The sequence below is a fragment of the Globicephala melas genome, chromosome 17, assembly GCF_963455315.2.
Source record: "Globicephala melas chromosome 17, mGloMel1.2, whole genome shotgun sequence".
Lineage (NCBI taxonomy): Eukaryota > Metazoa > Chordata > Mammalia > Artiodactyla > Delphinidae > Globicephala > Globicephala melas.
Window position 1 is genome coordinate 64,232,338 of NC_083330.1, and position 27,501 is coordinate 64,259,838.

The 27,501-nt window shown below is 43.6% G+C and overlaps 1 protein-coding gene and 1 long non-coding RNA gene across 4 annotated transcripts in view; one reads left to right on the plus strand and one right to left on the minus strand.

Moving 5' to 3' along the window:
- Positions 1–6,010: 6,010 nt before the first annotated feature.
- On the minus strand, positions 6,011–8,298 carry LOC115863210 (uncharacterized). Its single transcript, XR_004043445.2, has 2 exons — positions 8,080–8,298; positions 6,011–7,876 (listed from the first exon to the last, which is right to left on the minus strand). It is a non-coding gene; the product is annotated as an uncharacterized lncRNA (long non-coding RNA).
- Positions 8,299–8,646: 348 nt separating this feature from the next.
- Positions 8,647–27,501, plus strand: part of NTAQ1 (N-terminal glutamine amidase 1) — a 28,440-nt gene continuing 9,585 nt past the window's right edge. For 2 of the 3 annotated variants that reach the window (XM_030875737.3, XM_030875738.3), the window contains exons 1-5: positions 8,647–8,984; positions 10,498–10,597; positions 11,388–11,438; positions 15,834–15,982; positions 16,605–16,729. In XM_030875737.3, the coding sequence (XP_030731597.1) occupies positions 8,896–8,984; positions 10,498–10,597; positions 11,388–11,438; positions 15,834–15,982; positions 16,605–16,729 (514 nt within the window). In that variant the 5' untranslated portion in view covers positions 8,647–8,895. Of the gene's footprint in view, positions 8,985–10,497; positions 10,598–11,387; positions 11,439–15,833; positions 15,983–16,604; positions 16,730–21,776; positions 22,480–27,501 lie in introns of those variants that run through there. The other variant, XM_030875735.2, reaches the window with a different exon arrangement.

The window sequence follows — 27,501 nt, forward strand, 5'->3', positions numbered from 1 at the left end:
ATAAAATTCAAAAAAAAAGAAGTATATGTGTATACTTGCATCGGAAAAGCCCCCAAAGAAACTACAACAAAGTGTTAATGGTTAATTTCTGGATGGTAATAGTATGGTTGTTGTGTAGTTTCTCTGTACTTTTCTCAATTTTTCTGATTTTTTTTTTTTGCATTGAATATGTATTACTTTTACAATAGGGAAAAGAAAGCTTTAAGATGATTGCTTAGGGGGATGGTAGTGGTGGGATGAATTGGGAGATTGGGACTGACATATATGCACCAATATGTATAAAATTGATAAATAATAAGAAACTGCTATATAAAAAAAATAAAATTCAAATATATATATAAAAAGATTGTTTACCCAATATAAATGAAAGCAGAAAGAACAATATTTAAAGTAGCATAGTGGGCTTCCCTGGTGGTGCAGTGGTTGAGAGTCCGCCTGCCGATGCAGGGGACACTGGTTCGTGCCCCAGTCCAGGAAGATCCCACATGCCGCGGAGCAGCTGGGCCCGTGAGCCATGGCCGCTGAGCCTGCGCATCCGGAGCCTGTGCTCCGCAACGGGAAAGGCTACAACAGTGACAGGCCCGCGTACTGCAAAAAAAATAAAAATAAAATAAAGTAACATAGTCTACCATTATGGTATGTCCACTTTTCTTTATGCATCTTATACATCGACAAACATTTATGGAAAGAACTTCCACCCAAAAGGCATATACATTTGTGATTTTGTTATATATTACCAAATTGACCTCCACAGAAGTTATAGCTGTCATTCTAGTTTTTAGGGGTTTTTTTTTTAGGGTATTAGAAATATAATATCTTTTTTTTAAACATCTTTATTGGAGTATAATTGCTGTACAATGGTGTGTTCGTTTCTGCTTTATAACAAAGTGAATCAGTTACACATATATATATGTTCCCATATAGTTTTTTTTTAATAAGCAAAGAAATAGAAATTTCAGAACACCAAGAGATGGAGCCAGCCAAATGGTTTTCTTTGTTCCTTTACTCTCTCTCCAACAACATTAAGAATTACCATACTTGCTTCAGCCTTTAGTTGATGTAGTGGGTTGATCTGTGTACCCCAACAGGATACATCCAAGTCCTAAACTCTGGTGTCTGTAAACATGACCTAATTTGAAATAGGGCCTTTGCAGATGTAATTAGGGTCTTGAAATGATATCATCCTGGATATACGGTGGACCCTAAATCCAAGTCTGGTGTCATAAGAGAAAGGAGAGGAAGATCTGACACACAGACTCACAGAGAAGAAGGTCATGTGAAGATGGAGGCAGAAATTGGAGTGATGCATCTGTAAGCCAAGGACCACCAAGGATTGCCAGCAACCACTAGAAGCTCGGAGAGAAGTATGGAACATTCTCCCTCAGAACCTCCAGAAGGAACCAGCCCTGCTGACACCTTGATTTCAGGCTTCTGGCCTCCTGAACTGTGAGAGAATAAATTTCTGTGTGCGTGTGTGTGTGTGTGCACGTGCACGCATGTGTGTGTGGCGGGGGGGGGGAGGTTTAAGCCACCCAATTTGTGGTAATTTGTTACAGCAGCCTTAGGAACTTATAGAATTGGTCTGGAATTGGTCTTTGGCAGGTCATTTCTTTCTTTTGCTGAAGCCTTAGCTATTGTCGACAGGAATGTCTTGATGTAGGAAAAGAGGGGCAGTGGAAACTGAAGTTCTTTCCCGTACTCCCTGACTTCCTAAAGAGGGTCAAGTGTTCTTACCTCACATGTGACAGAAAAGAGGCCTGAAGTAAGAGCTAATCATAATTCATTATCTCATTTGAGATGAGGTCATAGGTGGGTCCCTTTCTGTTTAGTAACAAAAATAGAAAGTAAACATCAGTTTGAACAGGGATTTCTTTCAAGAATGTGGTATATCTGACCTTACTTAAATTTGATAGCTAATCTCATTGATTTCACATGAAAGAGGAGAAAATCATTAATCCCATGGAGGTGGGGGTCATAGTCGACATTTTCCATTTTTTAGCTACTCCAAATTTAAACAGACACCTCTCCTACCTGAGAGATTTTCTCTTTGAGTGGGTTTGGGTTAGGCAGGGCCCACCTCCTTCAGTGGAAATCCAACAGGGACGGATACTTCATTTCCCTGTTAATCTGGCAACTAGGGCTCAGGCATGTTACCTCATCTCAATCAGTAGGTTGCTCCCACCTGGGACGTGCATTACGTCTTAAAGAAGTGACCCAAAGATGCAGGGGCAGAGATTATTCTTGGTGGCAGCAGCAGAGGGTACAGAGGCAGGGGCATTTAATGGTGGCATTCTCACCATCTGATTTTTGGATTGTTGGAGCATTTTATCAGTGTGACCTGGCTGTGCTTCCTCCCCTCCAAGTCCTACCCAGCCTCCCTCATCCCCATTCTTCTAGTAAATTTGACTTCCTGTTTAAGTTAGCCAGAGATGGTTTCTGTTTTTTTTTTTGCGGTATGCGGGCCTCTCACTGTTGTGGCCTCTCCCGTTGCGGAGCACAGGCTCCGGACGGGCAGGCTCAGCGGCCACGGCTCACGGGCCTAGCCGCTCCACGGCATATGGGATCTTCCCAGACCGGGGCACGAACCCATGGCCCCTGCATCGGCAAGGCGGACTCTCAACCACTGCGCCACCAGGGAAGCCCGGTTTCTGTTGTTTACAGTCAAGAACTCTATCTGGTATAGAGGCTTCAGGTCAGAAAAGGGAATTGTACCAGTGGTTTCCTTTTTTGTTTATTTTGTTTTGGTAGCATGCGGGATCTTAGTTCCCTGACAAGGGATCAAACATGTGCCCCTGGCAGTTGAGGTGGGGAATCTTAACCACTGGACCAGAGGTCCCTTACCAGTGGTTTCCTATAATGGACACTGCCATGTCAGACAGATACCCCTATCAGATTTGGAGGATGGAGGACCAGAAGAGGGGGTATGTTGGCACAGGAAGTGAGCCAAGAAGACACATCACAATTTTATGTTGTGGTTTTCAGAGTTTCCCTCTTTTTCAGCCTCCCCTGAATATACTTCAATTTCTCAATTTTCCCATGTAAGGTGTGGTGCACAGCCCTCAGTCTAATACCACAGGCATGGGCCCTGGGACTATTGCCTCCCTCCCACTGCATTCTAAGTAAGATTAGTAATAATCGTATTGCGCTCCAACCCAGCCCAACTCCCCACCCTCAATGATGAGGTGCTTCCCCCGCCCACCCCGCCCCAGAGCTCACATAGCACATTGCTGCCTTAGCATTTACTGCTTTATGTTGAAGTTATCCCTTTAACACGGGAAAGTAGTAATCAGATAAGTGCAAAATAAAATAACAATGGGAATGCCAGGTTTTTTGCCTATATTTTTGTTTTTTAATAACAATGTGATATTGAGGTATACGCTTGTTTCTTAAAAGCAGTATAGCAACATGTATCAAGAGAACTGGAAAATATTTAAAACCTTAGGCCCAGGAATTCCACTTCTAGGACTCCCTCCAAACATAAATAATTAGAGGCATGGACCAAGATTTATGTACAAAGATGTTGACTGCAGCTTTATTTATAATAGTAGGATCTGAAAACAAACTAAATGTACAACAGTAGGGGAAAAGTTAAGTGAGCAATAGTCTGTCCATGTAGCTTTTTATACTGATGTTGATAAACTTGACTTTTTAGAAATGTTTTATTAAAAAATTTGTTATTAGAAAGTAACCCATGTGAAAAATTCAAGCAGTACAGAAATGTAAAAAATAAAGGTACAAGTCACTCTGTGTGATTGCCATGAGGAAAAAGAAGTTTTCTCTTTCTGCTAGGGTTGTCAAGCCTGGAAAGTACGAAATGGGGCTGCCAGCAGCCATCCTCCCACAGCAAGAAGTGAAGTGACCTCAGAATGAAGCCAAGCACTGAGAAGCAGACAGAGGGGAGAGCAAGAATGCCTGGGGAAGTGAGTTCTGCTTCTGGTCCCTTGAGACCCTGGTTTCTGCAGCTCATCCTTTAACTGTGAGGGCCACTTCAGTGTCCTTCCTGTTCAATGGGCTAGTAAACAGCCTCTCTTCCCTTGACTTTTAACTGATTGAGTCATGACTAGTATAACTGGGACAGCTGCTTTGTGGGAATCAAATTATACTGTTTGTGCTATAATCCTATTCTAACGATCAAATAATTCTTCCAGCAGCATGAAATGAGGTCCATTTGGCATGAAGTGGGCTTGGCAAACCAGTAGAAGCCTCTAAATAATCACCTTTTTTTCATGGTCACAAATCATCCTGGGACTAGACCTCAAGTTCATCAGGGTATACTGTCTGGAATATATGTATTTTTCCTTTTATGAAACTGAAGACAGCAACTATTCATATTTAGTCTTATGTTATCTCTTCCAACATATTTTCTCAAAGATCCTTAAGAAAGGCTTTGGGGTCATAATCTAAAGCACTATCCGTATGCTAGAATGTAACTCATTTGAGTCTAAAGATTTTTAACCCATTTAAGGCAACTTGGTGATTTCTACCACCGCACCTATCTTGGCTTTTAATTTCTTCTTACTGCTATTTTCTTTGTTCTTTACAGCTTGAGGATCATTTTCTTTGATAGAAAATGTAAGCAAAATAGACAGACATTGGGTATTTGTGTTCTTTCAGTTGTCTGATCATTATCGTATCATGTGGTCTCAAGCAGTGGGAATATCTTTTTCTTCTAGCTCTTGATATTGAGCATAAAATACCCCCTCCCCCAATAAAAAATAAAAGCCCTTTTTGCTATTAAACCTGACTGTATTGTGTGCTATAGACTTCCTGAATCTCCCCTTTCACATCCATGGCCCTTTTTAATATTTTCCTTTGTTATGTGTTCCTCCTCCAAACCCCTGCCCTTTAACATCCTGATTTCACTGGGTGTTGGCTGTGTGAGTACATCTCTTATTTCTTCCACAGCCAGATCACTGGGATTTGTAGGTCAGAATCTGGGTCTATGCACCTCCTACTCCTCTGAAACCATATCCTTTTTTATAGCCTTTACCATGAAATTGTATGTATTTAAAAAATATGATCTATTTTTTCCAATTTAAAGAGTAATTCCTGCTTATGAGACAAAGTTTAGAAGCATAAAGAAAGCACATTATGGCAGAGACTGCTGGCTCTCTCAATATTCATTCCCTCCTTCTGCTTGACATACTCAGATGTTAGCTGGGCTGCCCAAAATAAACCCTACATTTCCTGATCTCCCTTGCACCTGGGTGTGACCTTGTGGCTATCTTTTAGGCAGTGGAATGTGAGCAGAAGTGATGTGTACAACTTGTGGATTTTGTTCTTAAACCTTCCGCTCCTGCTTTTTCCTGATTTTGCTGGCCAGCATGCAATTATAGCAGATATGGTGGTGAGCATTCTTGAAATATGTGGACCAGGGCAACACCCTAGATATGGCTTTCCATCCAAATCTCAGGAGCCTAGGTAACAGACACTGTGGAGACACTACATCAGCTCTGGAATGTAAATGTTCAGGGTGTTATATGAGAAATGCATTTGTATCTCATTTAAACCACTACATTTTTGAGTTTCTTTGTGACAGTAACTTCACCTGTATCCTAATAAAATAAAGTCATTAATTCAACAAGGATTTATCCCAGTCACAGTGCTTATACTCTGTTCACAGAGAAATATAATAATAATCATAACTGCAAAACTCTGTAGTTGTTTACTACATAGGGTACTTCTGTTGTGCCAGGTACTATGCTTTTTGCACAGATTAGTTTATTTAATGCTCGCTACAGCTTCATTAGGTAGACACTCGACTTTTATTACTCTCATTTTACAAAGAAACTGACACACAGAAAGGTTGGTGACTTGTCCAAGGTCATACAGGATAGTAAGTAGCTGAGAAAGGATTTGAGCTAGAGTCTCTGACTCTGGAGCTATTATTTTGTCTCACCAAGACAAGACTGTGTCATGGAACTGCTCATGGCAGAGGTAGAGTCAAGTTGAGTTACTTAAGATGATAATAGTATTGAAGACATATGACTAAAAAGTCATGACAAAACAGAAAAAAAAAAAAGCTGTGCAAAAATGGAAGGCAGCAATGAATTTTCCCTGGGAAAAGCTGCAAGTAAGGAAAGTGAAAGAGCACACATTAGATAGAAGATATGTGTACCTTTTGCAAAGTTTTAGTGTGTCTGAGGAGTAGTAAGACACTCAGTGACAGAAGTATATGGTATATTGGAGATAATGGAGTGAAATTATACCATAAATTGTTGTTGCTAACATTTTTTTTTTAATTAAAAAAAAACCTATTTATTTGACTGTGCCGGGTCTTAGTTGCAGCAGGCGGGCTCCTTAGTTGCGGCATGAGAACTCTTAGTTGCAGCATGCATGTGGGATCTAGTTCCCTGACCAGGGATCGAACCCGGGCCCCCTGCATTGGGAACGCGGAGTCTTGACCACTGCGCCACCAGGGAAGTCCCAGCTAACATTTATTATTATGTGTCAGCACATATTCTAACTGCTTTATATACATAAATTTAGTCAACCCTCATAACAACCCTATGAGGTAGGTGTTATTATCATTAACTTCATTTTAGATGAAGAAATTGAGGCATAAAGAGGTGAAGTAATTTTGCCCAAGGTCACACAAATAGTAAGTAGTAGAACCTACCTAGTTTGGCTTCAAAGTCCTGCAGTAGTCTGGGTCCAATAAGAAGAAACCACATGGTAGGTTAAACAAGAGAATTTGAATGTCAAGAATTAACTATGATAAAAGTGAACTGTAAGATAAAAGGAAACTATATGGTAACTAGGGCTGAGGGAGAGTATGCAAGGACAAATTTGAGAGGGGTCTGGATCTCGTTGGAGAAAGCAAGGGTTGGCTACCAGACAGCAGAGAAGTTTGCTGGTTTAGCCAGGCTGCAGGCAGTCTGGAGTTGCTAGGCAGACGGCAGAGAAGCGGGTGGAGGCGAGCAATCACCAACTGGCCCTGTGGGGAACCACGGGAATCTGGGAGCCAGCAGGGACAGAAGGCCTTCAAGAGGCCTGGGGGGAATACTGGGGTGGGGGGCGGAAGGACTGCTCAGTGTGTGACCCTGACCCCCAAAAGTCTTGCTGAAGGACAATGGGCAGGTGGTTGCCTGCAGGCCTCGCAGGGCTCTGGTTTCTGTGTCAAGAGGGCTGCATACAGGTTATTGCCAGGCTGAAGCTGCAAGGTTGCAGAAGGACCGAGTTTGGGTCTGTGGCTGGAGCGGACCCCACTGGATGTTTTCATGACCACACTCCTACCTCTGGTCCGGTCTCTCCTAACCACACTCCTAACTCTGGTCAGGTCCCAGAAACTGCAGGAAGCTTCTTCCTCCAGCGAACTTAACTGAGAAGGCTTAACATCATGCTCACTTTAAAGAAGAAATGCTTAAAGGAATTCAGTTTTTTATCACAGAGCCTATGTTGAAGTATGTATTTGGACCTGAGAGGCAATACACTGATAACTGACACAATGACTTATGTTCAAAGTCTTTAGGACTTTTGGGCTTTACAATTCATGAGACTGAGAGAATCTAAAAACCAATAAAATAAACTAAAAATTTAAGTTTTCATAATGGGAAATACCCTGATCAGCTATATATGTCACTTGCAAATTTAAACATTCAGAGGATATAAATCTAAAGTGAAAGTCCTCCATACCACTCATTAACCAGAGATAAACACTTTTTAAAAAAAAGTTTTTTCTTATTGGCTGGGTTGGGTCTTCATCGCAGCACACGTGTTTTCTGTAGTTGTGGTGCGCGGGCTTCTCACTGCAGTGGCTTCTCTTGCTGCAAAGCGCGGGATCTAGGCGCGCTCACGGGCTCTAGAGCGCAGGCTCAGGAATTGTGGCGCATGCAACGATAAACACTTGCAACAATCTGCTGTCTTTCCTTCCAGACTGCCAGCAAATAAACAAATATATGATTAACACAAAAAGGATATCATGAGGACCCTCTCAAGACTGTTCTTACTATGTTAAAAAAATCAACATACCTTTCTGAGCCAATATATTTGTAATTAACCCCCCTCATCATCCTCTCCGCTACCCCTCCCCACCAGACTCAAACTAAACCTTTGTTTTTCACACAGAGGTCCTCTTACTTCACTTGCACACGTGGAGTCTTCCGAGTCTCATCTGCCACAGCCGGCAACAGGTTACAGGGTCTCGGACTCCTCGGAGACTCATGAAGCACCGTTCACCAACTCCAAGCCCTCCCCTGACTCGTGTCTCAAGCGGCCAGCCGGTGACCCCCTTTTCCCCCACGCTGACTGCAACCCCGCTGTTCCCAAAACCTCCAGCAAGCCTGGCGCCGCAGCCGCTCTAGGACCACGTGCCGCCCCGCCCCGCCCCTGGCCCACCCCGCCCCGCCCCTGGCCCCACCCAACTGGGGTCTCGCCCACCAGAAACCACGCAGTCCTCCTCGCCCTGGGCTCCGCCCACTGTGAACTCACGCCGCTCACCCAACCCCGGATCCGCCTACGTTGCCCTGGCTCCACCTTCACGGGACCAGCACTGCGCGCCTCGAGCTCCGCCCACCTCGTCCCAAGCTTCGCACGCCGGGAGATTGCGTCGCTCGCCCCGCCCAGGCTCCGCCCAACAGGACATGCCCCACCAACCCAGGGCAGCGCTCGTCCGCCCACTGACCACACCCCCTCCCCCTCCCGCCCCGACTCCACCCTTCCGGAATCTGCAACGCGCGTCTCAAACTTCTTGCGCGGGGATCCTTCGCGCCCGCTCGCCCAGGCTCCGCCTACCCTGCCCCAGGCCCCACCACCCGGGGACGCCACCAGCGGCCTCGAGCTCCGCCCACTCCGCCCCGCGAACCCACGTTGCGCTTAGTGCGCCGACGCCTTCGCTGAAGCCCGCCCGCGGGGCTCTTCCAGTCGGTTCGCCTCAGGCCTGTGCCGAGGCCCGCCATGGAAGGGGACGTCTCCGCCGCCGCAGCCGCCCACTACCAGCCGGCCAGTCCCCCGCGGGACGCCTGTGTCTACAACAGCTGCTACTGGTGAGGGGGAGCGGGGTCGGCTCCCGGCGTCTCCCTGGCCCGCTCGGCCGCGGCGTCGTAGCCGAGCCCCGCCTCTTCCCGGCCCCTCCCCGGGGCCGCTCTGGGCCTTGGCGGGCGAGTGTTCCGGTTTGAGGGGAGGAGGGAGCGGGGAGCGGGAGTGGCAGCCCTTGTTCCTTGAGTCGAGCGTGGGCGTTTGGGTGTGGAGGGGGCGGTATTCGCCAGGAGTGGTAGGGTCGGTGGTGCGTTACTTCTGCCCGGCTTCTTTCGCTTGGACGTTTGTCAGCAGATCTCAGGGCTTGGGCGGCCAGGAAGGGGGTTGGAGGCGGAGGGTGGACCGCAGAGAGCATTTGGAAATTATTCTGCTGAAGCCTGCGTGGTTTCACACTGATGTGAAGGTCATCTTAATTTTGGAAGAGAATGAAAGCGCAGAGATCCTACAGTAACATTACCAAGATCACCCAGCTAATAGCAGCCCGGAATCCAATTCAGTCCCTTTTGTACCAGAAACCAGGATCTGAACCGCCGTGTCGTCATTATAATAGTGGTTACATTTACACGTAGCACTTGATATATGCCAAGAATTGTTCTGAGACGTTTATGTCAACGTAATTTGCCTAAGGCCACATAGCTTGTGAGTGAAGGAATGGGGATTTACACGCAGAGTTCGGCTCTGGAGTCCACACACTGCACCCCTGTCCTAGGCCACCTCTGTGGCTGAATCACCACTCTTATCTTGGTCCTTTTCATACCCACACCTGCCTTTCCCTTGCTTGAATAATGACTTCTAACCCCACTTTCCAGTCCCTGCACAAAAAACCTTAGGGTCCTCTATAACTTACCTTTCCCTCCTTCAGATGGTCACCAAACCGATGCTGTGGAGCTCACCATTTGTTCAGCTCTGACTGCATGTCAGGCCTAGTGCCAAGTACTTCCATCCATGCTTAGGAGATAGGTCTTTTGTTATCATTCTCCTCATGAAAAGACTGAGCCACAGAGAGGCCTGTTGTTTGCCCAGGGTCACACATCTAGCCAGTGGTGGTGCTGAACCTGGAACCTCTGTAAGGGTGGAGCCATGCTGCTTCTGCCCTGTCTCCCACCTCAGTCCTGTTAGTTCTTGTCCCTCACATCCATCAGTTGTTGTTGTTTTTTTGTGGTACGTGGGCTTCTCACTGTTGTGGCCTCTCCCGTTGTGGAGTACAGGCCGTGGACGTGCAGGCTCAGCGGCCATGGCTCACGGGCCCAGCCGCTTCGCGGCATGTGGGATCTTCTCGGACCGGGGATTGAACCCGTGTCCCCTGCATTGGCAGGCGGATTCTTAACCACTGTGCCACCAGCAAAGTCCCTTGCTGGGGATGTTTTTGAGAAGGTTCAACTGTTAGCCAGTTGTTGGATGAGATGGTATTTCAGGTCTCTACCAATTTTTTTAAATGTCATTATCAGTCTTTTGGGCAAATTTGAAAGACATAGAGTGTTCTTGTTTAATTATATTGATTAAACAATTACTTTATTTCAGTGAAGAAAATATTTGGAAGCTCTGTGAATACATCAAAAACCATGACCAGTATCCTTTAGAAGAGTGTTACGCTGTCTTCATATCTAATGAGAGGAAGATGGTAAGTTGGGGAGTGATTGTGGAAATTTAGGATTACATTAGAAGCTAAATAGACCATGGGTTTAGCACTGTTCTAAAATGTGCCTTATAAAATACAGCAACATTTTAAAGTTTGTTTTTGAATGAGATTTTTTCCCTACCAGGACATGGTTGAGTTAGTAGAGCTTAGTCCCTTACTTGCAGGTAAGGAAATATGTGATGGTATGTTTATGCCAATAAAATCCCCTTTCTTCAGGTATTAAGTTAGAGCTTTTAAAATTAAACTTAATTTTTAAATTAAGTTAGAGGCACATATTCTCAGGTTTGAAGTAAAGGTTTCTTTGTTTCTGGAGTTTTAATGGAACTGTAGTAAACTTCTATGAAGTATTAAGAAAAGTAAGCCCTTAATATTTTGTAAAGCACTTTTGTGAACATCATCTTGTTTGACCCCAGTGGAAACCCTGTGAAGTAGACAAGGTCCAGACAGCTGTCTCTGTTTTATAGATGAGGAAATAGAGACTCAGGGAGGTCCCATGAATAATTAAGTGGGAAAGCAAGATTTGAACTTGCCAGGAATTCCAGTTCCTAGTTTAGGTCTCTTTCTACTCTCCAGAAAACATCTTGTAATTAATTATTGCTTCTTCATTGTTAAGGACACTTGGAAGGATTTGGATTTCTTCTTATCCATTCATTCTTTCACCTTGATTGTTGGTTGCCTAGAAATATTTTATTTTTCATGTATGTATTGCTTTAAAGAATTTAGTAGTGGTTTAACTGAAGTTGTGGCTTAGGAGAGTTATTGTATTTTGTAGATACCTATCTGGAAACAACAGGCAAGACCTGGAGATGGACCTGTGATCTGGGTAAGGTGGTCAACACAGACAGCTTCTGATGCAATAGTACTTGTAATCCATGAGTGGTCTTTATGTTTTGGTAGAGCAGAAATAATGGGGCAGTAGAGAAAGACTATGATAATTATTAATAATTTGACTTCTTGACGATAGATGTTATTTGGTCTAAGGTAGAAGCACTTACGGGCATGTTTTCTTTTAATTTTGAAATTATTATAGGAATGATTTTAAATGGCTGATGTAGCAGATATATTTGTTATCTAGACTCTTGTCTATTTAGCACTGGAAGGAACTTGAGCATTATCTAGTCCAGCTGCACAGTAGAATTATCCAGAGATTGTTAAAAATACAGGTTTCTGGGAATTCCCTGGCAGTCCAGTGCTTAGGACTCAGGGCTTTCACTGGCAGGGGCCTGGGTTCAATCCCTGTTCGGGGAGCTAAGATCCTGCAAGATGTGCGACATGGCAGAAAAAAAAAGAAAAAAGAAAAAAAAATACAGGTTTTTGATCTAGTCGATCTAGAGGTTCAGGAATTAGTGTTCTTAGTAGACTTCTGAGTGAACATGACTGGCATTTGGAAAACATGGATCTGCGCCAACCCCTTCATTTTTCAGGTGAAGAAAGAAGCCAAGAAAGGCAGAGTGAATAGCTCAGGGTCATTAAGCTGATCATTGGCAGGACTGGGTCCTTTCCAGTACACATCCATATGTCACCTTAAACTGGTCCCCTGAAGAATGGAATTGTTTATGCTAAGAAACATGAAGATAAAGTAAAACTCCATTCATGATAATGCAACAAACATCAGGTTTCTGATGCTTATTTAGAATAAGATATCATTTGAATTGGCTTCATTCATTTACTTAACATATATTTATTGAGTGCCTCTTATATGCCAGGCACAAATAGACTGAAATCCTTGGCCTCATGCTCTTGCTTCCTTCACCAGCAGGGGATCCTCTGCTCTAACATTGAAGCCCAAATCCAGCAGTGTTGGGTTAGGAGTGCAGGCTGAGTTGGACACATGGGGGTTAAACCCCAGTCCTCCCATTGGTGGGCTGTGTGAGCTGGACAGGTTATTTACGCTCTTTCTTCGGTGTCTTCCTCTGGTCACTGGAGGCTTTAGTGAAATAATGCATTTGAAGCATTGTCCTGGTATCTGGTACCAGTGCTCCAGAAGAGTTAGCTATTATTGTTAGCAGAGCTACAATAACCCCAGTTGCGGACTGTCCATCTGCCCTAGCAATCATGCCCATTGCTGAAGTGCTCAGCTGATTTTGAGTCACGGTCTTGCTTCCTGTCTTCAGGAAACTCGTAGGGAAAGGACCTGTCCCCCTTTACACAGCAGCTCATGGCGGCTCAGTGTGGGGAACCTTGTTTCAGGAAGTCTCCCCACAGATTTTCTATGTGGAGCAAGTCTCTGGCAGATTGATCTGGGCCTCACTGCTGTTCTGTTGCAGGGAATGGGTAGGCTTCCCTAAGTGGGTAGAGGCACGATCCCCAGAGAAACAGATCACTTTCTAAGTGGACATCCCTGCCTCTAGCCCCACTGGGTCTTTACCAGGCATTTGGACAAGCTCTGTACCCAACTCAGAGAGTGAGGCTATTGCTGGAATCTGCATTCCTTGGTTCCGCATCTCTGCCGTGAAGGTGACTCCTAGTTGAGGCCTGCTTTCCCTCTCGAGTTCACCAGCCATCTGTTATGTAGGAATATGGACCCGAGCTAACCAGAAGGGTATTCCTTGTTTATGCCTTTTCCTCTCTTTTTTTTTTGGGCTGCGCCTCGTTCCCTGGTCTTAGTTCCCTGACCAAGGGATGAACACACGTTCCCTGCAGTGGAAGTGTGGCGTCTTAAACACTGGACCGCCAGGGAAGTCCCTGTTTGTGCTTTTCCACAAGTTGTGTCCTCCTTCTGGGAAGCTCTCCCCTTCAGGCAAGAGGCAGTGACGGCAGCCTTTCCTCAGTGAAATGCTCCTTAGCAGTTGCCTGCCTTTTCCTCCCCGCCCACACACCCCTTGCCTTGGTTGGCTTTTTTTTTTTTGTGGTACGCGGGCCTCTCACTGCTGTGGCCTCTCCCTTTGCGGAGCACAGGCTCCGGACGCGCAGGCTCAGCGGCCATGGCTCACGGGCCCAGCTGCTCCGCGGCATGTGGGATCTTCCCGGACCGGGGCACGAACCCGCATCCCCTGCATCGGCAGGTGGACTCTCAACCACTGCGCCACCAGGGAAGCCCTTGGTTGGCTTTTTATAAGGCTGATTATTTACATAGTAGTCTCATTAATTCTCTCAGTAATACTGTGAGGTAGACACCACAGTTATCTCCGTCTTGTAGAGGAGGAAGCTGGCTAGTGGTGGGGCTGAGGCTGAGCCAGGTGACCCTGCTTCAGGCGCCTGTGCCTGCACGCTCTCCCACCTCTGCTGAATTACCTCATCATCTCACTGTTCTGCAGCAGTTGACCTGTGTTTCCCCCTCGCTTCTCTAGGAACTCCTTGAGGGTAAGGACCTATCTTTCTCATCTTCGTATCTGTATTTTAATAGCATGGTTTCCCACAAAAAAATAAGGAGTACATATTTAAAAAAAAACTGTAATATAGGGTAGAAGATGTCAAGAGAGAAACAAATTTTGGATACGGCGGAGACTGCTTCTGGCAGGGGTGGGAAAAGATGAAAGATGGGCTCATGGGGAAGAAAGCATTTGAGTTGGAGCTTGAGTGACAGATGTGGGGAGAGCGGAGGAGAAGGTGGTGCAGATGGGGCCGAGTAACGTGAGCAAGCCTGGGGGAAGGGAGTCGTGGACTGTTACCGGGGGAGCAGCGCTTAGTTCATGTATCTGGAGGGTAGGATGCATTAAGGGGAGGACAGGGAATAAGCTTTCATTTCTGATGCTATTCTGATTTCTAAGATAGAACTGGAGCCAAAGGAAGCACTTTCAGCTCTGATGGTACAACATCTCCAGTCTCAATTATGTTCCCCACCTCACAGGGTCAAATGAAACATTGTTTGAGAAAGTGCTTTGTAAGCTCTGAAGTACTAGAAATATCAGATGGTATTTCTAACATTGTATTGATGTGATTGAACTTTTTATCTCGCAGTGCTGTTCTCTGTGAGAGCATTTTTCTTCTGAGGAGCTCTAAGCATCACACTGCCCTCATGTCCATTGATAAACCTCCCTGACGTCCCTTCCAGCCCTTAGCTGGTTTGGGCAGTGCCCCGTGTCCGGGAGTGAGAGTGAGAATTCACCTGTGCGCTGGGACCCAGCTGTGCAGGAGAAGCTCTCTGTATTCTTCTTCCTTAATGGCTACATATTAGGGCTTGGCTGACTTAAAACCAATAACAACCGCATTTTAAAGTCCTTCCCCTCTCCAGGCTCACCTCAAGCTGTCCCGTTTGTTAATGGTTTGGAGGATATCCTTGTAGACTTTTTTCTCTGTACTCATATGCATGCATGTGTACTTCTGAATGCACATGTCTGTCTTTATATACACATAAATTAAAAAAATAATAAAATAATATACATAATCTGCAATTTGCTTTTTCCATCCAACTGTGTAACATGGACTTAGTCCAATTTCCACAAAAATTTACCTACTTCTCTTTAGCAGCTGCGTAGGACTCCATCTTATGACTGCATCGTGGTTTGTTAACCATTCCCCTCTTGGTGGACTTCTGGTTGTTTCTGAATTTTCAGTGTTATAAACAGTGCTGCAGAGATTTGCTTTGTTTATATACCTTTACATGCATGTGGCCATTTTTCTATAGGCTGGATCCCTAATGGTAAAATTGCTGGATCGAAAGGTGAACATTTAATGTACATGAACATTTCCACTATTTGACTGTTCCCTGTCGCTGGACATTTGGTCTGTTTTCAGGGTTTTGTGTTTGCTTTATTTTGCTATTATAAGGAGGACTGTCTTAGTCTTGTATATGGTTTTTTGTTTGTTTTTAAGCCTTCAACTTTTTTTTTTTAAGATTTATTATTTATTTTATTTATTTTTGGCTGTGTCGGGTCTTAGTTGCGGTACGTGGTATCTTCGTTGAGGCATGTGGGATCTTTTGTTGGGGCATGCGGGCTGCTCTCTAGTTATGGTGTGCGGGTTTTCTCTCTCTAGCTGTGGCGCACAGGTTCCAGAGCACATGGGCTCTGTAGTTTGTGGCGTGCAGGCTCTCTAATTGGGGCGTGCGAGCTCAGTAGTTGTGGCGCACGGGCTTAGTTGCCCTGCAGCATGTGGGATCTTAGTTCCCTGACCAGGGATTGAACCCATGTCCCCTGCATTGTAAGGATTCTTTACCACTGGACCACCAGGGAAGTCCCTTGTATCTGTTTTTGATGATATATATGCATTATTACTATAACCTTGGAATACACCATCATAAGGTAACCTGGTTAACTTCAGCAACTTTTACTTCTAGGATTACCATGTTGTCTTGCTTCATGTTTCAAGTGGAGGACAGAGCTTCATTTATGATCTTGACACTGTCCTGCCATTTCCCTGCCCCTTTGATACTTATGTGGAAGATGCCTTTAAGTCTGATGAGGACATCCATCCACAGTTCAGAAGGTGAGGAAATTCAGGGTGGATTTACCTTACTTTCTGAAGTTGGACCTTGACAATTAGACAGTTACTTTGGGTGTTTGTTTTTGCATTGGTTTTGTAAAGATCACTTGTCTTCACCATTGAGTTGATGTTTGAGAATCATGTGCTCTACAGAAGATTCAAAATGTTTTAAAGTTTTAAAGGTTGTCCGTTGTATAAAAGGTTGGCAGTCTTTAAAAATTTGTGTGATGAGATCCAGAACATTTTCCAACAGTCGTTTTGGGCATTTCTCTCATACTCTTCGTTTTGGGTGGGTGGTTGGTTGGTGGCGGAGCTGGATGCCTGGCGATGACAGAAGTCAGAGGGCTGTGACGGCAGCACCCGGACATTATGCCCTCTGCCCCTCGTACATAACACTGAGCAAGTAAAGGCAACCGGCTGTACTTCCATGCCTTTGTAGTTTGGGATATCAGCTGATCATTTCTCATGGCGTCTTTAACAGGTATTAAAGCTATATATATATTTGTGTGTCACTAATAGTACAGAAATGCCTGTCTAGTTTTGTGCATGTCATAGAAAATGAGTCTATATGAGAATTGAGTTAGAATTTCAACTGTGATATAAATGAATGTTGGTTTATGTACAGGAAATTTAGAGTGATCCGCGCAGATTCATATTTGAAGAACTTTGCTTCTGACCGATCTCACATGAAAGACTCCAGTGGGAACTGGAGAGAACCTCCTCCATCATATCCCTGCATTGAGACTGGAGGTGAGCCAAGGACGCCCTCTCAGAGGGGTTTCCCATCACTGTGCAGATGAGCGTGTTCCCTTAACCAAGGACAAGAAGTGCATTGTTCTTTGGGTAAGACTCCCTGAGTGGTAAGAGGTAAGAGGGAGTATAGTTCTTATATTTATCAGATTCAGAAATTAAGGCACAGAGAGCAGCACCGGAAGGCACCAGAACTCATGGGAGAGGCAAAGCATGAGGGAGCCGAACCACGACCCCGTTGCTGGAATGTTGGGTGTACCTGCTGCTCGCGCCCTGGACGTGGGGAGATCTGCGTGTTTGTGCCGCTTAACGGGGGGACTAGTAGCGCCTTGCCGTGGTGGGTGTCATGTGATGGTGAAGGAAGTCCCCATTGCATCTTTGGGATATGTGAAATGTCGTTTCACTGACTCTGTGACAAAATCTGCATTAGAAGGAGGTGAGAGCTAGCAGGTTTTACTGCCCCACTCGTCTCATTTCTGTGCTTTCAGGCATCAGTCCAGTTACGAATTTCTTGAGACTTAAGTAGGTAAAGGATTCTTCACCGTGTTACTATTGTTTGGCATTCACCTGAGTTGGAAACATTATTTATGGTGAGAATTAATTTGCAACGTTGCCACTTATTGGTGAAACATCCTCTGAGTCAAAATGCTCTGTAAGCCGTGAAGGATGCCAGAAAAATAGGACATTAGTATTCAGAGTTCAGCAGGGGAGAAAGTAAAAAATATATTTGGTGTATTTGAAGTGAGTGAACACTGAAAGAGGATTCCAGCTCTGATTTTTGAGGCTCTCTGTGAAAAGCTCTCAATGATTTTTAAAGTTTATATTGGAGTTTCTTTGGGTTCACCAACCTGGTTCCCAGCTTCAGCATTAGAATTGGGATAGCTCAGGTCAGGAAAAGGCATCATGGGTCTTGCTTTCAGTCTCACACATCCTGCTGCACGGCGTGGTCTGGACAATGCTTGCATGGCTCCCTGTTTCTCTTTTACATGTGAGCACTAACACAGAGCCTGACATGTCGTGGACCTTCAGTAAACACCTTGTCAGCCCCGGTCGTTCCTTTGGGTTTTAATGACTACTTCCCAAGAGGTGCCTGGCAAAGGTGCCAGGCTTTGTGCCAACCCCTTCTATGTAACTAGCTCATCAGGGGCCTCCTGAGGTTGATATTGGAACTCAAAGGAATCTGCTCTGAATGTGGGGTAAACATACTGGTTTCTCGTGTAGTAATTTAACCACATGTTCATGTTCTCTCGTGTGGTAAATCCATTACTTCAAGCCCTGTGTTTATCAAAGGAACGTATTTGAAGTTAGGAGACAGAGGAATTACCTTTAGCTAATTAGTATTGCTTTATATATAAAAAAAAAAAGCTTAAAAAAGAAAAAAAATGGTTCAAGAAGACATCAAACTTTAAACTGATGCAGCTTTGTTTTTTTCATAGCAGTTTTCCTTGGTCCCCTGCATTTAGTTATGGAATTGGCCTTTAGGGCTTAAAATTTAGTACATTTGATGTGTTGCACATTACAATAAAGCCTATACATTTAATAATTTTGGTGGTCATGTGTCTGCAGGCTCACTATTTTCAATTCAGCATTTAGTGTATTTTAAATAAAGGAACTCTTTTTTTTTTTTTCTCCCCTCCCTGAAAAAAGAAGGAAACGGAGAGTCACAGTCTTGCAGCCTTGCTCTGAAGGCTCAGTTCCAGTACCAGCTACAGATGGTTCAGTTCTTAAGGACGTTTCCCAAGTCTTGGGCTGAGTTATAGGGTCTACCATATTTGTCCTGTTCTCTTTCTGAGCCCTTTGCTGCCTTTTGTCCGCATTTACCTCTCATATCCTTGTCTCAGATGACGTGTTATAGTAACACTGGCTAATTTGAGCCCAGCTGGAGGACCAGTGTTATGTAAACAGAAATGTTGTAGTGCCTCTTGGGGAGATTATAGGCAAGTGCTGATTTGTTATACATTTATCTTTAAAAATTAAAAAAATTCTTATTTTATTTTTATATGTTATTAGGTAATGAATGCTTGCAGATCGTAATCCTCTTTTATTTACTTACATTAAAAAGCCCTAGAAAATGAATACAGTTGTATTTCAGAAGTTGAGGTTTCCTTTAGCCATTTCTTAAAGATTTTAGCTGACTTACATGGAGTCTGGCATCTACCCCAGGTAAGCAAGAACTTTTGCCCCATCTCTCCTGGGAGGCGCCTGTTTTTACTTTATTTTGGATTCCTTGGTCATCGTGCATCCCTGGCCCTCTGATGACTTCAACAGAAGTCCTGCTTTTGCTGATTATCTAGCTTTTCTTGTTGTAAGGGTGGGAATGACTCTGTTTCTAGTTTTCTGTATCCTAAGTGCTTACCTTCACATTTGAAAGATATATTTGTTGGGTAATGTATGCTAGTTTTACATGTTTTTTCTTTCCGTTTTTTAAAGGTGTCTCGCTTGTTGAGTTTCTGATCAAGGAGCATGCCGTTGTTCTTGTGTTTGCTTCTCTAAATGCAGTGTGCTCTGGCTGCTTTTTAAGGTTTTCTCTCTATCTCTCGATTTCAGGGATTTGGTTGTGATGGACTGTAGCATAGTTTGCTTTAGGCTTATTCAGCTTGAGGTTTGTTAAGATTCTTAGATTGCGGGATTTATAGTTTTCATCGAATTTGGAAACATTTGGCCAGTACCTCTTCAAATATTTTTTCTGACCTCTCCCCCTTTTTAAAAAAAATTCTTGTCCTTCCCCTACACGTATGTTAGATGGCTTGTTACTTCTCTTAGGTCAATGATGTTCATTTTTTTTCAGACTTTTTCTGTATGTGCTTCATTTTGAATAATTATTTTGTCTGTAAATTTATTGATCTTTTCTTCTTCATTAACTCATTTGCTGTTAACCCCATCCAGTGCTTTTTTTTTTTCATTGTACATATTTTATTTTTTCATCTCTAGACATTCCATTTGGGGCTGATTTAATATCTTCCATTTCCTTCTTTGTCATGCTCATGTTTTACTCTACCCTTTTGAGTATACAGAGCATGTTTATAATAGCTGGTCCTTGTCTGCTGATTCTGTTATCTCTGTCGTTTCTGTCTGTGAATGTTGATTGAGTTTTCTCCTGGCGTTGAGTCATATTTTCCTGTTTCTTTGTGTGATTCGTAATACTTGGTTGGGTGCCGGGCTTTGTGAATTTGAGGTACTTTTAAAAACAGTGTTGGATTTGGTTCTGTCATGCACTTAAATTCCTGGGGGTCAGCTGGATCCTTTCAGGGCTTGGTTTTAGGCTTTTTTAGTGCAGGTTTGAAGCAGCCTTTCACCCAGGGCTAATTTAGCCCCACTGCTTTGGTGTGACCCTTCTGAGGATTCTACCAAATGCCCAGGTGTTGTGAGTTCTCTCTACCCTGGCTGGTGGGGACCATGGAAGTTCTGGGAGTTATTAGACTGACTGCTTTACGGTGCTTCTTTCCTGGCCTTATGAGATTAGTCCTTAACCAAAGACTTAGGGGTAGAGGAGTGAGTTCCCTCTGCAGAAATCCGGGACACTCTCTGCGTAGTCCTCTCCTCTCCCACACTATGTCCCTCACATGTAGCTGCCAGGCCCTCCTGAACTTAGAGCTCTGTCTTCCCATTGGCGGGAAAAACTCCCATGCTGTTTGTGTCCCTGCCTCCGTGCTGTGGTCTGGAAACAGCCCTCCGGGCAGTGAGCTGGAGGGATCCTACAGCTCCTGCCCTTGTTTCTCTTTTCTTAGCCGTCAGTCGTGTGTTGCCCATTGTCTGGTGTCTGGAAACAGTTGCTAAATATATTTTGTCCACTTTTCTGGCAGTTTATGGTGGAAGTGCAGTTCCCATAACAGTTCTTTGATGAGTAGAAGCATCCCTGTATACACTTAAAAATTTGTAGTATGGAAAATTTTAATCATATACAAAACTAGGCAGAACAGTAGACTTTCAGCAGTTATCAGTTCATGGCTGATATCCCATCCACTTATATCCCATCTACTTTCCCCCTTCTTGTATTATGTTGAAGCAAATTCCAGATATTATATCCTTTCAACTCTAAATATTTCAGTATGGATCTCTAAAATATAAGGATTAATTTAAAAAATACGTGACCACAATGCCATTATTACATCTAAAAAAATTAACAATAATTCTTTAAAATCAACATATATCTCTGTAGTCAGTGTTGAGATTATCACAGTTATCTCATGAAGTCATAATCTTTTTTCATGTAGTTTGTTCATGTGAATCAAGGTCCAGATAAAGCCCCCCCCGTCGTGCTTGGTTGGTATGTGTCTCTTTAGGGTCTTTTTTAATATGTAGAGATTCCTAGTCCCACTCTTTTTTTTTTTTTTCTTGTAATTTATTTGTTGAAGAAATGAATCTGGGAGAAATGGTCTGGATTTTGCTGATTGTATCCTTTTGTATCCTCTGTATTTCCTGTAAATTGGCAGCTGTATCCAGTAAACTGGCAGTTTGCTTATTTATGCATTTTTTCATTTAACTTTTTATTTTGGAATAACTTTAGATTGCTAGGGAATTGGTTAAAACAGTACAGAGAGCTCCTATATACCCCTTACTCAGATTCCAGGGGGATCTGAGAAAAACCATAGTGTAATTATCTAAATCAAGAAAATAATAAATCAGTAGGAAAATATTGACACAGTACTGTTAACGTATAGACCTTACTTAAATTTTGTAACTTTTCCTCCTATTTCTGTTTTCTGGTCCAGAATCTAACTCAGGATATTACATGTAGTTGTCATGTCTCCTCATCTCATTCTCTTTCAGTCTGTGACAATTTTTTTTTTTTCTTCCTTACAACTTTTACCCTTTTGAAGGGTACTGGTCATTGACTATGAATAGTGTCCCTCAGTTTGGGTTTGTGTGATGTTTTGTCATGATTAGATTGATGTCATACATTTGAGACAAGAATACCAGAGAAGTGATATTGACCCCTTATGAAACATTTGAATAATTTTCCCTACTTTTGGTCTTCTGGGTTGTTTTATTGCTGTTAAGCCAGAATTGTGCTTTCAGTGGACATTTCTTTCATGTATTTTTGTAGATTCCAAAATGAACCTGAATGATTTTATCAGTATGGATCCTGAGGTGGGATGGGGAGCCGTCTACTCACTGTCTGAATTTGTACATCGGTTTGGCAGTCAGAACTACTGAACTTGACCTCTGGATGTAGTGCCATGGAGAAATTCTAGGACGTGAACAATCCACCCCTTCATCTGAGACAGCAAATGTTATGATGGTACATTTGGCTTGGAATTATGCTTTCCTCTTTTAATTCAATTGAGTTGAAGCATAAGTGAACAAAAGAATAGATAGAAAATTTTTTTTTGGTATGTCAGGTTGAAACTTGATGTAGTTGCTCAGATATTCCTACTGCTCCTTTGTTAAAAAATGTGAAGACTTATGCCAGTAATTGCTTTTGTTATGATAAATGTGTGGACTTTGTGTCTGTTTTGGATGGTTCATGTCTCTCCAGCTATACTGTAAGCTCCTTGAGGGTAGGGCTGTAGCCCGTTGCTCTGTGAATCTCTAATGCCCATAAAAGGTGCCCGTAAAATGTTTGCTAGTGACTGTGCTGCTGCCTGAAGAGGGCTGACGTTGTGAGCCCAATCAGCAATAAGTATTAGTCTTTCTGGACCATTCATTCTGTTCTTAGCAAAGATTGCAGCCCTCTCAGGCTTAAGTGTTGCTTGGCCTATTTATATATGTTTTTAAATAAAATTGACCTAAATTAATTTTGTTTTGAAGATTTTGTGTCCCTCTTTGATAATCTGGGATACCCAAGAATGTCTCAATTATAGATGGGAACCATTGCTTTAAAATACTTTGATCAGTCTTCCTTCCTGAAGATGTTTTGGAAATTTGGCTTTCATCATATAATTCCAGATAAAAGATGTTTGGCATTAAACCAGCATATAGCACTAGCTCTCATTCACGTCCTCCATGGTTCTGTTGTAAAAATGAGCAGGTTTCTTATAACAGGGCTGTGCAAACTTTTGCTCTTAGATGAGTCTTCTGCTTACTCTGGAACTTCCATTCAAATCCTCTGCCTTGTGCTCTGGAGGGACACCTGCAATCATTTCCTCAGGAGTCAGTCAGTTAGTCAGTCTAAGGAAAGACCATATATCCATTTGGCTTGGCTGACCTGGAAGATGCTGGGAGAAAGTGAATCAACTTTGGTAAGAGGAATACAAATACAACCTAAATTATTTTTATAATTTAGAGTTAAATACAGACCCTAAACTTAGATAACTTTGTTGAGTTTTAGATGGTCATTTAAAAAGTATGTGACTACACTAAAGAAGATAGATCTTGGCAGGTTGTACCACAGAAATACTTTGCCCTGAGCAAAAGGAATTCAGAGACCCCAAAGGATTGTGATCTGATTTACAAATTGCATTTTTTGGAGCTTTGTTTTTGTTTTTTTTCCCCTGTCAATTTATGAGCAGTTCCCAATCTGGTATTCAAAATTATGTCTAGTGCAGACCAGTCAGACAATCTTGTGTGTGTAAGTTTGAACTTTGCAGCCACCTTGCCTTGAAATTGAAAACCCCCTGCTTCTAACCAGTGTGATGAGCAAGGTTTATAGTTATGTTAACATATCCAGTGGCTGTTGTCATGACTTGTTAGAAGCAATAGAGGACATCTGTTATTTCTACCTACCACTCCTACAGTACACTTTGGGGAACTCTTCTTTGTGTAGGTCATATATTGTATATAATCCTAGTGGCCCATAAATAGAGGCATGTAGCCTAAACCGGGCCAGGCTTAGACCCCACCCCTGGACAAGTCTAGGAATAGCCTGTCACAGTGTTCTCTGGAATTGCTGTATTGACATTAAGAGAGGATAATTCTCTGTCCATCAGGACTGCTGGGCTAGGGCCACTGGGAGTTTGGGGCTGCTGGTGGGTATCTTGACTGCCACAGAAGAAAGGCCTGCTTGCATAATGCACCCGAGCAGAGCGGGAGCCCCAAGGACATTTCTGAGAGCCTGGATCTTTCTTTGCTTCCAACCAACCCCAATTTCGAACTTGCCAGTTATACAAACCAGTGGGTTCCTTTTTCTCTTCAGTTTGTGTGAGTTGGGTCGCTGTCATTTTTAACTGAAATGTAAGCTCCCTTGCAAGATTTTTCATCAGAATTGTTGATTTTATCAGGAACTGTTTCTTTTGTCTCTCTGTGCTTAATTTTTCTCTGAGGTCAGGTTTGCCTCTCTTTATACTCAGTATGTGTGAGAGAACTGAATAAATACTGATAAATGCTGTTTGGAAAGAGGAACTTTCAAGAAAAGCAGGGGACTAAAATAGAATTTGTAGTTGACTATGAAAATAAGAGAAATAAGGTATCTCTGAGAATCTGACGGGAAAGCAAATACACAATATAAAATGGCTCCCAGGTCAATAGAACTGACCGTACCTGATTGTGGGTATTACCGTGGCTTTTACAAGTGATTGTGTTTTTCAGAGGAAGGGTTTGTTAGCAGTGGAAGTAAAGACAAACGCTTTTTTGTGTGTGGTTTTTCTCAGTTTAATTTTTAATTATTTAAAAATAGATGGCACATGCATATTGTACAAACGCAAAAGATATAAAAAGGTATATAGTGAAAAGTACTCTTTCCTCCCGTTCTTACCTTCAGTTTTCTGATTTCCCTACCCAGAAACCTGTTTTCAGTTTCTTTTCTATCCTTACAGGAATTTTTTTATGCCCATGGAAGCATATAGCATTATGTATGTATTAAATTTTGGGGGTTTTTTCTTCCCACAAATGGTAACACTCTAAAAGTATTGTTCTGCATTTTACTTTTTTTTTTTTTTTAATTTATTTATTTTTGACTGTGTTGGGTCTTCATTTCTGTGCAAGGGCTTTCTCTAGTTGCAGCGAGCGGGGGCCCCTCTTAATCGCGGTGCGCGGGCCTCTCACTGTGGCGGCCTCTCTTGTTGCAGAGCACAAGCTCCAGACACGCAGGCTCAGTAGTTGTGGCTCACAGGCCTAGTTGCTCCGTGGTATGTGGGATCTTCCCAGACCAGGGCTCGAACCCGTGTCCCCTGCATTGGCAGGCAGATTCTCAACCACTGCGCCACCAGGGAAGCCCCTGCATTTTACTTTTTAAAGTTAATATATTTGGATATTTTCCAATCAGTACATGTTGAATTTCCTCTCTCCTTTTAAGGGGGGATACACTGTAGTTTGTGGTGTGCATGGTCCATAATTGAGCAGTCCTGAAGTTGTTGTAGTCTTTTGGTATGACCCCCCCCCCCCAAAAAAAAAGGTTCCAGGAGTATTTTTGGCCATGTGTCTTTATAGCAATTTCTGAGATAAATTTTGGAGGTATAGACTGCTAATTGTCTCACCGAATCCATTCTCCTTTTTTTCTAGAAAAAGGGATACAAATGTTTTCTATAAAGGGCCAAACAGTAAATATTTTAGGCTTTGCAGGCTATAAGGTCTCTGCTGTAGCTGCTCAACTTGGACCTTGTAGCTGGTAAACAGCCATGGACGATATGTAAATGAATGGATGCAGCTGGGCTCCAGGAAAACTTTGATGTGGGGGCTTGATGATTTGACCCCTGGGCTACAGTTTGCTGTCCCTTGTTTCAGAGTCACAGAGGTGCAGCTGGCCTTGTGGCTGCTCTGCCAGGGACTACATTTCCCAGTGTCCTTTGCAGCTAGGTATAGCCATGTGACCAGGTTCTCACCGTAGGAATGTAAGGGGAGGGGTGTGTGTCACTTACAGGGCTGACTTGTGGGACGTTGCCCACCCACTCCTTCACACCTCTCCCCCCTTTCCTGCTGGGTGGTATGATGGTGACTAGAATGACCTTTGGAAGCCACCCACTGAAGATGGCAGAGCCACCATCAACCTGGGTTCCTGAATGACCCCATGGAGCCGAGCTGCAGGCCTGCCTGAAAAGTATATTGTAGAACTGTTCCATAAGAGACACACTTGTGTATTTTTTTTTAAGTCACAGAGCCATTGGTGAGTCTTTAGCCCTCCCCAGTTAATACAGTGCCCATTCAGGACTTGTCACAGGGTATTTCCACTGGGTTGGAAATGAGACTTTGTGATGTTCCATGTGGAGTTGATCCGTGGTGTTTTCGTGCAAGCTGCCCCTTAAGTGTCCTGGAGTGTTTGTGGGATTATTGCCCTTTGCAGAATGTTCAGGAACACCGAATGCAGATATCCATCCATACCTCTTATTTTGCATGAGGTTCGAGAGCCTTGTGGGAAAGAAGCCAAATGAATCCTGTCCTCATTTACAGTTCAGACATGTGTGGGCCTGTCTGATGGACTAGGGGTCCTCAGAGCTATCCTAGCTAGAGGAGAGGAAAACAGATTCCTGAGGGAAAATCACTCTTAAGTGAGGAAGACACCTGGGTGAGTGGACCAGACCTGGCAACGAGGCCTGGTGGTTAGAGGGACCACTGGTGGAAGGTACAGTGCGAGGTGTGCTTCCTCATTGCTCACCCTTCGTGCGGTGCACCCCTTTACTTGCTCTCTCACCCTCTTGAAAGCCCTGTCCTCTGGGAATGAAGGGAAAGAACTGTGTCACTAGGGCCCCAACACGGCTCTATGGGAACCTTGCAAGTAGCTGGTCTTGGGCATCAAAGGAGAACAGTGGAGGCCAGTGGCCTGAGAGGTTGGAATTCTGGTGGTTGAGTGGTTGGCTCAGAGCAATGGAGCAGAAGCATGATAAAGCCTGAAGGCTGTGGCTCTGATTTTCTGTGAATCCCCATTTCATCAGGACTGTTTTTTGGTTGCTGTTCAATTCAAATAAACACTTATTGAGCCTATGTTAAATGGGGGCATGGTTAAGAGAGGCACCTCTTCTGTCTGTGTACAATTCCTGCCACTCTGTTTATCCTCATATGTCTCACTATTCTTGTACAGTTATTCAAACTCCTATAATGGAATGGTAACCTTGTTCAGAAGCTCAGAATCTTCTTAGAAAGTTGTTAGTAGAGTGATGGTCACAGCTAGTGGAGAATCTGCTTCATTTTCTGAAAAAAACAAAACACTGAGCTGGACTTGTTGCTTCCCATGAAGATGCTGGGCTCATCTGGGGCTTCAGTCATAGGCTCTTTAGAAAAACCAGCAATGACGTCTTCTTTACTCCGAAGTTCTTTACTCCAATCTTTACTCCAAAAGTTCTCTGTGGGAAGAGAGTGATAATCAGCGGTGGCCTCAGTGACTTCTTCCTCAGAGCTCAGGGTGTGTAATTTCACCTCAGTAGATAAAGCGAAAGTCTGCACATTCTCCAAATACAAGTCAGTGGTAGTTTCTTCATCTTCAGTGAAGCCTGCCTTGATCAGTGGTCAAGGCTGGTCGGTCAGTGGTCGACTCTAGGTGTGTGATGAATTCCGGGAGTCGTGTGGGGTTGGGCACAGCCAGGGTGAACCCGGCAGAGGGGAGGAGGGCCTTCCTGAGAAGGATGCTGATACCAGCGGGGAGCACGGGGGCTTGTGAAGGCGAGGAGACTGAGCGTGTCTCCATCTCATCAGGACTTCGAAGTAGAAAATGACCTTATATAGGATTCACAAGCTAGTGGGGGGCTTGCGTACATTCAGTTTATAATAGCAAGCACCCCTGACAATTCATAGAAGTTCTTGGTGAAGAATGCTTATTAAAAAGCTGGACTTAATTTTGGTGAATATGTGCTTAAATCATGAAGAGTTGGGATTACTGTAAAAGTGAAAAGTTTGTACTCACTGGTGGTTGGAAGCCTGGGACATACCAGGTACTTACCATTCGGGGAAGGGGAAGTCATAGT